Source organism: Carcharhinus amblyrhynchos, chromosome 28 (assembly GCF_965287045.1).
Source record: "Carcharhinus amblyrhynchos chromosome 28, sCarAmb.v2.hapA, whole genome shotgun sequence".
Classification (NCBI taxonomy): Eukaryota; Metazoa; Chordata; class Chondrichthyes; order Carcharhiniformes; family Carcharhinidae; genus Carcharhinus; species Carcharhinus amblyrhynchos.
In genome coordinates, this window is record NC_137351.1 from 16,053,192 (window position 1) to 16,069,113 (window position 15,922).

General features: G+C 42.3%; 1 protein-coding gene across 4 annotated transcripts in view; it reads right to left on the reverse strand.

Moving 5' to 3' along the window:
* Window positions 1-15,922, reverse strand: part of slc24a1 (solute carrier family 24 member 1) — a 55,908-nt gene that overhangs the window by 5,554 nt on the left and 34,432 nt on the right. For all 4 annotated transcript variants that reach the window (XM_080214436.1, XM_080214434.1, XM_080214435.1 and 1 more), the window contains 4 exons: window positions 6,295-6,572; window positions 4,347-4,640; window positions 3,839-3,928; window positions 711-877 (listed from right to left, as the gene is read on the reverse strand). In XM_080214436.1, coding sequence (XP_080070562.1) covers window positions 711-877; window positions 3,839-3,928; window positions 4,347-4,640; window positions 6,295-6,572 — 829 coding nt within the window. The remainder of the gene's footprint in view (window positions 1-710; window positions 878-3,838; window positions 3,929-4,346; window positions 4,641-6,294; window positions 6,573-15,922) is intronic.

Genomic DNA, 15,922 nt, shown 5'->3' on the forward strand with positions numbered 1-15,922 from the left:
AGTAACAGAAGCATTAGGAGTGACTGTAAGTGCACCAACTATCCCTAAGTGTGGGGCATGAGCAGTGTGAGTTGACATGTAGGATACAATCAAAGAAAGAGCTTGCATAAATGTAACTCTCCTCAGGATGCCTTGAAACACTCTACAGTTAATGAAAGATTTGAAGTGTAGTTACTGTTGCTGGAAAAGCTGGACCTAACTTCTGCACAACATGATCCCACTCACAGCAATGTAATAATGACTAAATAATCTATGTTAGTGATAATATTTGAGGGATAAATGTTGGACTCAGGACAACAGGGGTCGTCCTTATAAATTGTGCCTGGGGACATTTTATATCTACCTGAGATAAACGATTGGACCTTGGTTTAATGTCTTATACAGAAGACAGCACCTCAGTGTAGCACTCCCTAAGTACTACACTGGGGTGTTACAGAGGTATATGATCTAGTCTCTGGAGTGAGACATAACTACAACCTTCTGATTCAGAGGCAAGAATGCTACATGTTGAGCCATGGCCGACAGGACATTACACACTAAAACACGGGTGGAGTGGGTGCTAATCACACAAGTGGGGTAAACTATAACATGTCCTTTGTGTTTTCAGTGGAAGGGCTGCAGAATGCACAAAATACAACATAAATGTGCCCCCCCCCCCCCCCCACTAAAACTCACCCCATTATCGCAAGAAGCTGAGAAATGATACTTGCCCAACTGTGATGTCAAAGATGTTACTTCCCACTGAGCTGGAAACCGCCATATCCCCCAGACCCTTGCGAGCAACAATAACACTGGTGATGAGGTCAGGGATTGATGTACCCGCAGCAAGGATGGTTAAACCCATTATCTCTTCGGAAATGCCAATCGTCTCACCCACCTGGGTAAAAAGGAAATAGCTGTAAAATCAGTGAGCTCCTACTGGACCGGGAGTGATACACAGCATCTCACAGTCTCCATACTCCTAACTCTGGAATGAAAAGGATTTATGATTCCAAGGGGAGTTTGAGTTACTGTGTAAATGCACTGCCTGCTGTAACAAGTTATACAATCTTAAAGACCTTAGCTTTACTCAGCTGGACAGAGATTGGATACTAAATTTGACCAAAGTGCCACTTGGATTAGTTGAGAAATATCAGCCAAGGTTTCTTCTCCAATGATAGCTACTGGAAAAGGCACCAGTGACACTAAGGGAGAGCAGGAGGAGATTCAGCTTTCCACTATTTCCACCATCAAATAGTCTGTGATGCTTAATGCCTCGACTTTCCAAAGAATCACAACTACTTGAACAGAGAGCAGTTGGGCCCCTGTGACCTAAACCCTACATCTTTCAGCGGGAGTCAGTGCCTCAAGAACTGTACTCCAGTGAGAGTCAATACCTTCAAACAAGGATTGGAGGAAGTTTTTAAACAGGAATTCCATCAAACTGAAGTCTTCATATTTATTCACTTGAAACAGATGGAGCAGGCAGCAAAAGCGGCAAATAGTGTGCTGGTCTTCACATTGAGAGGATCTGAGTATAGGGATAGGGATGCTTTGCTGCAATTGTATAGTGTTGATGAGATAACACCTGGAGTATTGTGTACAGTTTGATGTCCTTATCTGAGGAAAGCTCTTGCCATAGAGGGAGTACAGCGAAGGTTTACCAGGCTGAATCCTGAGATGGCAGGTCTATTATGTGAGGACAGACTAAGTCGGTTAGGACTATATTCATTGCAGTTTAGAAGAGAGAGGGGGGATCTCATAGAAACTTATAAGTTTCTAACAGAATTGACAGAGCAGATTCAGAAAGAATGTTCCCAATGGTGGGGAAATCCAGAACTAGGGGTCATAGTTTGGGGGTATGTAAGGGGTAACCTTTTAGGACTGCCGTGAGGAGAAATTTCTTCACCCAGAGGGCAGTGAATCTATGGAACTCACTATCACAGAAAGTAGTTGAGACCAAAATGTTGTCTGATTTCAAGAAGGAAGCAGGTATACCTCTTGGGGCTACAGGGATATGGGAGGGGGGGGGGGTGCGGGGGGGACAAGGGGGATCAGGATATTGAATTTGGTGATTGGCCATGATCAAAATGAAGGGTGGAGCAGGCTTGAAGGGCCAAATGGCCTATTCCTGCTATTTGTTTCTATGTTTAGTCTGCTTATGGGAGAAACTACCTCCTCTTCACTCCCGGTGGATGAAATATATGAAATCAAACCATTGTCTCACTTGATTGGACAGAATTCTACTGAACCAAATACTTCCAGATTTCTTATGTATGAAATTAATAATCCAAGCAGAAAATCTCAATACAAAATGTAAATGTTTGGTAGTTACTTGGGCACTAATAAATACTGTGAGGAGATGGTGACTGAATGGTAATGTCATGGACTAGTAATCCAGAGACCCAGGTTAATGCCCCAGGTAAATGGGTCAAATTCCTCCATTCAATTAATAAAATCTGGAATTGAAAGCTAGTATCAAAAATGGTGCCAATGAAACTATAATTGATTGTTATAAAGACACATCTGGTTCACTAATCTGGGAAGGAAATCTGCTGATCTTACCTGGTCAAGCCTACGTGTGACGGAAGTTGAGGGGCGACCTGAAAGAAGTCTACAAGATTATGAGAGGCATGGACAGAGTGGATAGTCAGAAGCTTTTTGCCAGGGTGCAAGAGTCAATTACTTGGGGGGCATAGGTTTAAGGTGTGAGGACCAAGGTTTAAAGGAGATGTATAAGGCAAGTTTTTTTTATGCAGAGGGTGGGGGGGCCCTGGGACTCGCTGCTGGGGGAGGTAATGGAAGCAGATACGATAGTGAGTTTTAAGGGGCGTCTGGACAAATGCATGAGTAGGATGGGAATAGAAGGATACAATCCCTGGAAGGGTCGCGGGTTTTATTTCATTCAGGCAGCATGGCTGGTGCAAGCTTGGAAGGCCAAGGGGCCTGTTCCTGTGCTGTAATTTTCTTTGTTCTTTGTGACTCCAGACACACAACAACAGCCCCCTGAATTGGCCTAGCAAACCACTCAGTTTAAAGGCAGGTAGGGATGGACCACAAACACTGGCCTTGCCAGCAACATGCATTGTATCAAATATTTTTTAAATGCTCCCGTGTTAAATCATAATTGAAGGATTTCAAAATCTAATCAAATTGGTGCATTATGTTCAGCTGATTTTGTCTGAACTGATCAATATTTCAAAAATATTCGAAAAGATTATTTAGTAAAAGATTATAAAAAGTATATTATGAAAAATGACATCAAACAGATCTCAAATTTCCAGACAGCTGCATAAGTTCAGAATTTAGAAATGTATGAGTGTAAACTGTTTGGTATAATTGGTTTTTAAATGAATCGCTTCTTCCGCCAAAACAAGCGGAGACCAACATAAAGTTTATTTATTAGTATCACAAGTAGCCTCACATCAACGCCACAATGAAATTACTATGAAAAATCCCCTAGTTGCCTGTTCAGGTTACACTGAGGGAGAATTTAGCATAGTCAACGCACCCAACCAGCACATCTTTCGGACTGTGGGAGGAAACCAGAGTACCTGGAGGAAACCCATGCAGACGTGGGGAGAATGTGCAAACTCCACACAGACAGTGAACCAAGCTGGGAATCAAAACCAGGTCCCTGGCACTCTGAGACAGCAGTGCTAACCACTGTGCCACCATGCCGCCAACACAGATAATAAACTGTAAATTACAGGAATCCTTCTCCAAAGGGAACATTTCTCACCACACAGTAATATAGGATTTGTTCTAGTTGGTTTACTTCAAGCTAAATCACAGAAATTTCATCTGAGACTCAAACATCCACGGATTAAAAGTAATTTTCCTCAAACACTTTGCATACCTGGTGGGCCCACCACACCATCAAATATGAGAAAGCACCAATCCATATAATAGATCCAAAGAAGGTTCCAATAAAGTATTTCTTTGAAGCCTGTTGAAAAATAAAATAATGTATATCACAGATACTTTATTTGCCACTATCTCAGGGAAAAACAACATTTTAAACTGGGGATAACTTAATTTGGGATTTTTAAGTCATAATTGCACAGGAGGAGGCTATTTGGCCCATTGACCCTATGCTGGCTCTATGTAAAGCAATACAATCCCATCCCTCCGTGCTATACCCACAGTCCTACAAATTTATTTCCTTCAAGAGCCTATCCAATTTCCTTTTCAAATCTTTGATTGCCTCTGTTTCCATCACCCACATATACAGTGAGACCAGGTCATTGCCATATATTAAATCCTTGCTTATGTGTTATGACCAGATCTTATATTTTTTTTAATTTAAACACATTGCTTGCTCTGTTACTAATAACTAACTTTTCGCACAATCCTTTTCCACTTACCGCATTTCGGACATCAGGCACCGTTAGCCAGAGAGGGAACACAATCGGAAGCAGGCACAGGTAGGTGGCCTGTTTCCGTCGTGTATCTGGCCATTCGAGACTCAAAGGTTCTTCATCTTTGATTTCTTCTTCGTCCTCATCTTTACTGTCCTCATCCTCATCCTCCTCATCATCATCTTCACTATCTTCATCACTATCGTCACTGTCATCATCATCGCTTCCATCAGAATCACCGTCACCTCCATCATTTTCATCACCTTTCCCAGCATCTTCGTCCTTCTCACCACCTGCTTCCTAATACCAAATGACTTCATGTCAGAAATGCAAAGATTCATTGGAAATGTCACACACATTGATAATGGTAGCTCTGAATTGTGATTCAGACTATGGTTAGGCATCAGAAATGTGAAGATTTTAAAATAAACAATGTACTGATGGTGCAGTAGAAATGTGTAATGGGAGGCGCCAGCTCAATTCTCTCCAGGTCATCTAAGTCAAGGACTGAACTTCAACAGCTTTCTATTGTTTAAAGCCCAAATAAAGTGCTGGATGTGGTCAGATAAACCTGACCCAGTTCATTTCAAATTCAAGGGGGTCAGGATTTTACAGATCTCTGAGAGTGGGCAGGTGGGGGAGGAAAATTGGGTGGCATGGCAAGGGGCCATGCCCATCATCTGCCTTTCCATTGATATGTCACCAGTGGTGGAGGTGCCAGGACTCCCAGGATGAGACCGCCAGGTGAACCTGATGACCTTGCTAGATTACGAGAGTGTCCCTCCAGTTTGGTACCCAGTGCCCAGAGGTCCCACCCACACAGTATTCCCTAACCAGTGCCCTCTTACTCATAGCCCCCAACACCCCTTGTCAGGGCCTACCAGACGAGCCCTGACAAAACCCTGTTCATTCACCTTGTGATCTGGCTCCAGTGGTACTTTTCAATGGAATTTAACTGTAGTTCCAAGCAGTGACCTCCATTCCCAGTGGTAATGTTGGGTCTGGAAAGCTGCTGGTTATTTGATTAGCTAAGAGGTGGGAATAAAGGCAACAGCTCAACAGCCATTGAATTAACTCGGAGCTTCCCATTCTCATGGAAACAAGATCACAGAGCTTTAAGTATGGGCAGGGCATCCACCTCTGCATAAAATTTCAATCGAAGAGACATCACACTGGCATTGCTAATTGATCAAATACATTCTTTGCACTCTTCTGGTTTATATTTCATACACCACCTGCCTCTCTGTGTCTTCCAAACATTGTCACTATCCTCCTTGCTGTTAATAATGTTCTTAAGTTTTGTGTCCTCATTGAAGTCATTCCCTATTTACCCAAGTCCAGGTCATTAATATATATTTAAGAACACTGGCTCCACTGCTGAATTCTGGGAAATGTACAATACCCTTCGGTCTGAAAAGCAAACACTCATCACTACTCTCTGCTTTCTGTCCCTTAACCCAGCCTTGCCCCTTTAATTTAATGTGTTTCAACTTTGCAAACAGGCTATTATGTGGCTCTTTATCTGAAACTCAATATATATCAATGGCAATGCCCTCGTCCAGCTTCTGCCAACTTTCATCGAAGATTTTGTGCTGAGAAAGACAGGATTGTGTTTCAAATTGAAATCTTGATATTACTCAGGTTTCCACTTAAGACAATATCTCGAAAAATTGTCAGTCTCCCATTCAACTCATCCAATTTCTTTCCCTCACTTAGCCTCTAATTTCTCACGATCCTTATGGTTAAAATCCCTATCATTGGGTTTCTGGCACTATACTGACATAGCCACTGTACTGAGATTGTGTCCTTATTGGTGCAAACCCCACCACCACCCCCCCCTTCCGCCCTGAGAGATTATTTTGTCCCATTAACATGGCTTCTTCCCTACATTGAACAGAAGAAGCAGAATATATAGTTGAAGTAGAAAAAGAGTAGATCTTTTGCGGCCACTTACTTGGTCTTTGGTGGGATTAGCTTCATCCCCACCGCTTCCTGTCGGTGACGATGGGCTGGGTGGATCAGTTGGGGGAGTCACTTCAACATTCACTGAGGTGGGGAGATCTGTCACCTCCACTGTCTTCTCTGTCTTCTCTTCCTCTGTCTTCTCCTCAGTCTTTTCCTCAGTCTTCTTGTCCTCTGTCGTCTCCTCTGTCTTCACTTCCTCTGTCTTCTTTGCCTCTTCCTCTGTCTTCTCTGTTTTCTCTTCCTGTGTTGCCTTCTCAGTATTTCCGTCTACAAAACAATACATTAATCTTCAGGATTTTGTCACTCTGCTTTGTTCTTTATGCTCGTTATTAAAAGGGACATTATTTCAGTGTCAGAGTTTTCATCTTGGCTCAAATCTTGCAACAGCTAGGAATTGTTGCTCTAAAATTTTAATTCAATTTAATGCAAAGCCAATCTGGAAGTGAAACTCTGGTGCCAATAATACTGACCATGGGACGGTTGGAATATTGTAAAAAAAAATCTAACCATTCTTGAATGTTCTTTTGGGAAGCAAATCTGATATCTTTACCTGGTCTGGTTTATAAATGACTTCCATGGGCAGTTAGGTTGACTCCTAACTGCCCGTGGAAGTGGAGTCCCCTCATTTGCATCAAACTGCTACCGTGGTTCAAGAAGGCAGTCCACCAACGCCTACTGAGGACATTTAGTAATTGGAAAATTATTGCCAGCAATACCCCACTCCCGAGATTAAACATTTTAAAATCTTTCCCTTAAAGGTCTACTTAACGTTAGTCGTATTAACAGTTTCAATAAGAAGACATTGTAATCTAGAAATGGTTACATATCAAATCATTCCTCCTCAAATATTGCCACCAACAGCCATTTCCCCGCTTTAGGGCAGGTGAGTTAACTTTTATAATTCAGTTACTACTTTGGGTTAATCAGTCTTTAGGTCTGGCTGCATCAGCCCATCAGTGAACTTGAAATGCCCTTTAAACAATCTCAAAATGTAGCACCTTTATTCTGCAAAGCATGCAGCCCAGAATGGGTAACAAAGACCTTGTGGGGTTGGGGGGGAGGTGGGGAAGGGGGGAAGAGAGTGGTTGTAACAGTCTTCTGACCACCCACCCCCCGCCACAATATGTTTTCCAGCGGAGGAACCCTGGAAAATTCAGCCCTCCCTCCTTTAGTTTTTTAATCCAACAGTCAAGAACAATCTTTATTTCCAACTTGTATTTTATGTAAATTTTTCTGCTTCCCAAGGTGAAGGCCAATAGTTATGTATATACACACACACATATGTAAATATTGGACAGGAATAGACCAGCTGGTCAATCTCACCTTTCCCATAGAGTTGTGATGTTTCCTATATCACTTCATGATTCCTTACCCATCTCTGTGTCACATAGTCACCCATTATAGGCACAATATCCAAATCCAGTTACGGAGAAGAATTTCTAAAGAATTCCTCTCGCTGCTTCTAGGTGATTGAAACTAGTTCAGAACTGAGTGCTGGGAATTGGACATTTATATGTCTTATATACTTTATACTAGCATTACCGAGCTTCATATCCAAGTGTAACACGCAATTGCAATAAAGTTCTTTCCTGAGGGTTGAATTGTGCAGTATATAAGTCTTTCAACTCTGGGACTCAGGTTGCGTTAGATCTCTGTTCTCTGAGAGTTTTGGTAGTTTCCATGGGATTTGTTTGACAAGCCTGAACCGCCAGTACGGCACTAAATAGATAAATCAGGGGAGGCGAAAACCCAGAATCACTTAAGAAACAGTTAGATGCAGCATTGATGGGACTGTAGATGGATGAGTGGTCTTTTATGAAGGGTAAATCATGCTTGACTAATTTGCTAGAATTCTGCAAAGATGTAACAAACAAAAGTGGATAATGGGGGTCCTGTAGATGTAATGTATCTGTACTTTCAAAAGGCATTTGATAAGGTGCCAGATAAAAGGTTAAAACATAAGGTTTTAACCCCACGGGGTTGAGGATAATATATTAGCTTAGATAGAGGATTGGCTAACCAACAGAAAGTGGAGGAAAATGAGTCTTTTTCTGGTTGGCAAACTGAAACTAGGGTGCCACAGGGTCCTTGGACCCCATCTATTATGATGTTAGTGACCTTTAAGAAAGGACTCTTTAAAATCATGATTTCTGTGGCTCTCACAGATTCAGTGATGTCATTGTTGCTGGTTTGACTGGAAATGTCATTTTATTGCTTCTTAAGTGGCTTAAATGGGGTTAGTTTTTCAATCCTGCATTGTTCGGAGGACAGTCATGTGTTTTTGGACAGTTTTTTTTCTGCAGGTTTGAGTTTTTTAGTTTTTGAAGGTACAGCAAGCAGAAATGAAGTGTTTTCCATCTCTCTGTTTTTTGAAAATTCTGTGGGTTAGCTGAAAATAAGATCTTGTTTTTCTGAAGGGTGAAAATATGCTGTTGTTGGGGGCTGGACCAGAGTTTCTCTGGTGTTTTGGATAGCTGCCTTGTCTTCGAACTGTTCGGAGTGAATCCACAGAATTGCAGATTTCAACCAAAGGACTCAATTTCCATTATCACAAGAGCAGTAGACTTTGCTGTATAAAAGGTTTTGTCTATGGCAGGGGTTGTGGTTTGATTGGAACACATTAGATATCTTTGTTAAGTGTTATACATTATAGCAGTTGTTTTGTTTCTTATTTGTAATTGATAAAGTTCTTGCTCATTTTCTTACTATACATGTTAACTATATTTTTAAATAAACTTTGTTTAATAAAAACTCCCTAGTGGATCTTTGGAATTACACCTGAAGTGGAATGTATCATGCTTAGCCTAGCCAAATTCAAGATGCAAAACTTATGATTCAGGCGGCTCCATAAAACATGTTGGAGTTTCTAACCTGAACCATAACACTATTTGCAATCTATATTAATGACTTGGCTACAGAGATGGAATGTCCTGTAGCCAAATCTGCAGATGACACTAAAATGGGTGGAAATGCAAGTTGCAATGAGGAAATTAGAAATTTACAAACAAATATGGATAGGTTAAGCGAGTGAGCAAAATTTGGCAGACTGAGTTTAAGGTAGATAAATGTGAGGTTTTTCATTTTGGTTGGAGGAATAAAAAGATAACTTATTGTCTAAATGGAGAGAAACTTCAAAATGCTTTGGTACCGAGGGACCTGGGTGTCCTCGTGCATGAATCATAGAAGGTTAGTGTGCAGATGCAGCAGGTAATAAGGAAGGCAAATGGAACATTAGCGTTCATTCCTAATGGAATAGAGTACAAAGTAGGGACGTGCTGTTGCAACTGTATAGGACATTGGTGAGACCACATTCAGAGAACTGCACACAGTTTTAGTCCCCTTACATAAGAAAGATGTAAATACATTTGTGACAGTTCAGAGAAGGTTCACCAGATTGATTCCAGGAATGAAGGACTTGTCTTATAAAGAGAGATTGAGCAGTTTTGGTCTATACTTAGAAGAATGAGAGGAGATTTAATTGAGTATATAAGATGCCAAAGGGGAATGACAGGGTAGATGTAGAATGGATATTCTAGAACATGACGCCATAGCTTTAGGCTAAGGGGTGGCAGATTGAAAACAGAAATGAGGAGGAATTACTTCACTCAAAGGGTGGCGAATCTGTGGAATTCGCTCCCTGAGTTGCTGATTCTGCCGTCTCATTCAATGTTTTTACCTCTTTAATTTCTCATTGTCAAGATTCCCTCATTCAAACTCTTATATTCCCAGTTTAATTCTTCACTGGATTTGTTATTTTCTAGTTGCTTTTTCATGGCGTTCTGCTGATTCTGTATTATCTTATTAATTTCTTCTTAGCTTAGTTTTTTAAGTTTGCTGTCAGTCATTTCATCTTGTTGTTTTCATGTCTTCTCTAGAACTTTAATTCTTTTCGACGATTACTCTTCAGTAGTTTCTGGTTTCTTTTGAAGTCTTTAATTCCTACATTTCTTCTGAGGCGAACCCATTATGTTCTTACTTGAAATGTACATTTCACAAATGGAACATTTATTTCTACTCATCTTAACTTCAGTCAAGTTTCACTCAGATCTGTCCCTGACAAAGTGTTGTCTTGTTTCCATTCGCAATTCTCTTATTGTTCTTCATTTGGTCATTTAGTCTCTTGTTGCCCTCCTGGGTTTCTCTTGCCTCTTTTCTAATGTGTTCTGCCTCTTCTGTGAGGTCTTCATTGCATCCTTTGAGGGCTTCTGTTGCTTATGGTCCTTTTTTGAGGGTTGCCCTTTATCTGGGGTCTCCTCCAACCTTCTTGTTTGTTCCTTTTTAAAATGCATTGCCACTTCAAGACTGTCATTTTTTTCACTCAGCTGTTCAGCAGCTATTAGCTTTCTCCCTGAGCTTTGGTGTTAACCCGGCTGCTCTTTTTTGAAATTTAAAAATTTCTCCTTTTTACTGAAAGAAATCCCTTTCAGGGATCTTGGGAGTTTCTTTTCTTCTGGTTGTTTTCTCTTTGTGTTCTTTCTGTGAAGGTGCAGGGTTTTTTGTTGATTTTCACAACATCCTTAGGAGTACCATTGACCAGAAACTCAACTGGATTCGCCCCATAAACACAGCAGCTACAAGAACAGGTCAGAGGCTAGAAATACTGTTTTGAGTAACTCATCTCCTAACTCCCCACAGCCTGTCAGGTGTGTGATGGAATACTCCCCACTTGGATGGATGCAGTTCCAACAACACTCAAGAAGCTTGACATCATCCAGGACAAAGCCCGCTTGATTGGCACCACATCTACAAAGATCAACTCCTTCCACCACCCCCGATGCTCGGTAGCAGCAGTGCGTACTATCTACGTGATGCACTGCAGCAATTTATCAAAGATCCTTAGACAGCACATTCCAAACCCACAACCACTTCCACCTAGAAGGACAAGGATAACAGATAAATGGGAACACCACCACCTGCAAGTTCCCCTCCAATCACTCACCATCCTAACTTGGAAATGTATCAGCTGTACCTTCACAGTCGCTGGGTCAAAATCTTGGAATTCCGTCCCTAACGGCATTGTTTCAAGAAGGCAGCACACCATCACCTTCTTTAGGGCAACGAGGGATGGGCAATAAATGCTGGCCAGCCAACAACGCCCATGTCCCATGAATGAATAAAAAAAAGACACTTGTGATTCGCTGTGGTCCATTCTGCGCTGCTGTTATTAACTTTTGTTCTTCTGTTTTTAAGTAAGTTGAAAATTTCTCTTCCTATGCTTGAAGTCCATCAGTGCTGGGGAATCTCTGCAGACTGCTCCAACCTCCGGAGATGAGGGGATTGGACTATGAAGAGAGACTGAATAGACTGGGTCTGTACTCGTTGGAGTTTAGAAGGATGAGGGGGGTTCTTATAGAGACGTATAAGATAATGAAAGGGATGGATAGGGTAGAGGTAGAGAGATTCTTCCCACTTAGAAAGGATAGCAGGACTGGAGGGCACAGCCTGAAGATAAGGGGGGGGTGCAGTTTAGATCAGAGTTGAGGAGGAACTTCTTCACTCAAAGGGTGGTGAATCTCTGGAATTCTTTGCCTGTTGAAGTGGTGGAGGTACCTCGCTAAATATATTTAAGTCACGGGTAGATAGGTTTTTGACAGGCAAGGGAATTAAGGGTTATGGGGAGAGAGTGGGAAAGTGGAAATGAGCCACTTCAGATCAGCCATGATTTTATTGAATGGCGGGGCAGGCTCGAAGGGCTAGATGGCCTACTCCTGCTGCTATTTCTTATGTCCTTAACCCTGCTCCGATCCCACTCTGACTCTGCTCGGATCCTGCAGATTGGAAGCTTGTCAGTTTCAGCTCCTTAATTTTCCCACACTTGCTTAGGATATTTCATTTCTTAGCCAAAGTACCGCTTTCTGTGTTCTCCTCTCTTTAAAACAACTTTGCAGCAATTCTTCTTTCTTCTAACTTAAAGCCATAGTTCTCATTATGCAGAGTTACTTTCTCGATTTTTTTTTTTCTCTACACATTTCTAAATTTTTGATTCTGCAGGCCATTTTAGATTTCTTCTGTGTCTGTCCTTCAGGGTCTGGCAATATGTCTGGTGGGTCTGTTCAGCCAGAGCAAGGCACTCTAGTAAGTATTTTTTTTCCAGACTGCAATTAAAAGGATACTCACAGATGTCTGGCCAGATACAGTGTCACGATAACTTTATCCTCATTGCCAGATGTAATGATGCACTTTCACAGAGCTCTCCAGCAGTACAGCAGTCACATCGCTGCTCCTAGAGAGACTCCAACCCCTGGGGTGATTGCCCACTGATTCTCAATTGGTCCCCCAAGCCAGGCGACCCTTGCTCTGCTGTGTTGCCCTTAAAGGGACAACCACCACAGGAGTGCTAATCTTTACAACTGGAGAGAAAGGCTATCAAAGGGAGGAAGATTTGCTGCAGCTATTCAAAGCCACCTTCTCTTCGGTCAACTCTACTCATTACATCCTCAAAGAATTCCAAAAGATTCGTTAAGCACGATTTCCCTTTTGTAAATCCATGCTGACTTTGTCTGATTACACCACTGCCTTCCAAATGCTGAGTTACAAAATCCTTAATCATGGACTCTAGCAACTTCCCCAATATTGACGTTAGGCTCACTGGTCTATAGTTCCCTGTTTTCTCTCTACCTTCCTTTTTGGATGGATAGTGAGCTTTCTGATGGGTGAATTTTGGCCATATTCAGAAAAGCAGGTGGTAAATTATAGATCTGGAGCCTGGCTTTTATAAATTACAAGTTTTAATTTACAGAGACACATATTGCATAACATGTGCCTAGAGTTCAGATTGCTCCCTTATATAAACATGCAAGTAAACCCCCAGTGAATGCCGATGACTTGAATAAAATTAAACGCGCAACTAATATAAAATTTATAGACCATTCATAGAATCATACAGCACAGAAGTGGCTCTTCAGACCATCATGTCTGAATTAACAAGAGTGAAGATTCTTGCAAGACAGAAGATTGCAACTGTCTCCCACTAAAATCAATAAATTCTGCCTCAATTAATCATCTTAAATCAGCGACTGATAGATATTTGTTAGCCAAGAGTATTAAAGGGGTTGGAGCTAAGGCAGGTGAATGGGGTAAGGGTACAGGTCAGCCATGATCTAATAGGGGAACAAGCTCAATGGGTTGAATGGTCTTTTATATATATATATATATATCTTATAAATGTGTGCGCAGTGCAAAATTGTCTTTAATTTGCCCCCCACCCATGCGCCATTCTGTGCCACTGTCTGTGTTGTGTACAATTGTTGAGATAAGATAGAGGAAGCTTCATTCCACTGCTGCCCTGTACTGGGAATACCTGACCCTGAATTGGTGCCTGAAATTCTGTAGCCCAAACACTCATGGCAAACTCATGGCACCCTTCACAAAATACATTCTACACTGCCTCAATACCCATGCTGACATTTCCATTTCCACCACGTGCCGTGTCATGTTTTTGCCCAGTCCACGTCAAAGCGCATGCAGTTTTGTGTCTTGATCATTCACCAAGAAATAGTCACATTGAAACTGACAAACTCATTTCACACAGGGTGCAAATTGTCATTGGCAGATGGAGTGACTAAGATTGCAGCGGTAAAAGGATTCTACTTAAACCAGTTGGGTTTTCCAGTCCTCAACTTATGGCATTGAATAAATGGAGGAACCACTATAGGCCAGGGCAGAGACATTGATGTTGATGACATTACTGATTGAATTTACTTCACACTTACTTTTAATTTTTTTTTTAATTATTCGTGGGACGTGAGCATTGCTGGCTGGCCAGCATTCATTGTAAGAAGTCTCATAACACCACCAGGTTAAGGTCCAACAGGATTATTTGGTGGCAAATGCCACTAGCTTTCAGAGCTCTGCCCCTTCTTCAGATGAGTGGAGAGTTCTGATCACAAACAGGGCATATAAAGGCACACATTCAGAAACTGAGTGAGGGGCAGAGCTCTGAAAGCTAGAGGCATTTGCTATCAAATAAACCTGCTGGACTTTAACCTGGTGTTGTGAGACTTCTTACTGACTTTACCCCAGTCCAACGCCAGCATCTCCACATCAGCATTTATTGTGCATCCCTAGTCACCCTTGGGCAGTTGAGAGTCAACCACATTGCTGTGGCTTTGGAGTCACAGGTAAGGGTGGCATAAAAGGAAGTGGCAACACAACTCAAACTGAAAGAACACTCGGTGCAAGAGCGGTTATTCCAAGAAACTGGGGCAGTCCTGCAAATTCCACATGTTTGAAGATACAGTGGTTTTAGGAAATATGTAAACTTTTGATAAAAATATATCAAGCTAAACTTCAGGTAGAATTAATTAAGATTCCATGATTTCCTTAAGAAGTAAATAAAAGGCAAATTAAATAAGAAAAAAAAAGGAAGAACGGATTCTAAACCACTTCAATTTTCTTCCCACAGGCTCTGTGGGGTTCTGCAGTACCACTGGATGTATAGCCATGGACAGCCATTAGCCCAAAGGCCCTTGGTGTGGCTGGTTCCAAATCATACTGAGCAGGCTTGGGAGCGTATTGCCGAGGAATGAATGGTGTGTGGTGCAGAGAATCCCAAAACAAGGCAAATGATCAAATGGTAAGGAAAATACAGCCAGCATTCCAAAGGCCAAGGAAAACCTGAGAACTGTATGACTCATGTATCAGAATTCCTGTCCTTGTTCTAGTATTGATGTATTTGGCTTTCCCTAAATAACAACACGGGGAGTTTGAAACTGTGGTTTGAAAAAAGCTCCTCAAGTCCCATTCAATTAGTCAATAACTGCTCCAAACCCAAGCTTCTTTTACCTACCTTTAACTTCTTAAACCTTGATAACTTTACCCCACAAAATCAACCTCTGGCTTGAAAGCTTCACTGACAGAGAGGAGAGAATTTCAGATTTCTATAATCTTGGGGGGGTGATCTTACAGCTGAGCAGGGTGAGCTGGTAAGATTGTGCGAGAGCTGAGAAACCAGGTTCACGTCCAATTTCTCGCCTCTCGTGATCTTACCAGCACCAGACATCCAGCGAGGTCAGTCTCATGCTCATTTCCGGCGTGATGCTGCATAAATTATTTAAATGAAATTTAAATATCTTTTGTATTGAATTAATGATTCCTGGACATTATCATCCGGGGTCCTTTGCCTCTGTGGCCTCGCAAGAGAGGTTCTTTCCGGCGAGAATCACAGCTGGACCCCAGCAACAGGGACTAAATGAGATGGCCTTACCGGTAGAACCAGAGGCCACTGAGGCCCCCTGGGGAGGTCAAGAGCAAAGAGGAGAAGCGACCCTTGGGCTGTGCCAGCCTGGCACCCTGGCACTGCCCACTGGACACCAGTCAGTGCCAAGGGGATTGGGCCAGACCAGGGGTGGCCAGTCAGGGAGAACCCACTGCCATTCTGCATTCGTGAAAGTTGGGGGGAGGAAGAGAGGGGGGAAAATTGGTCAGTTTGGGTGGATGGGAGGGGTCGATAGACCACGGGCCCCTGTGATAGCTTGGGGGGAGGGGGCGCTGTTCTTCAACTGGGAGGCTGGCTGAGAGCAGCATAGGCTGAGTGATAGGCCTCTGCTGCTGGAGACCTACACATGCGCAAATGCCCCCTCTGCTGCTCTCAACCTGCGTTTGGGTCATTTGAGCTC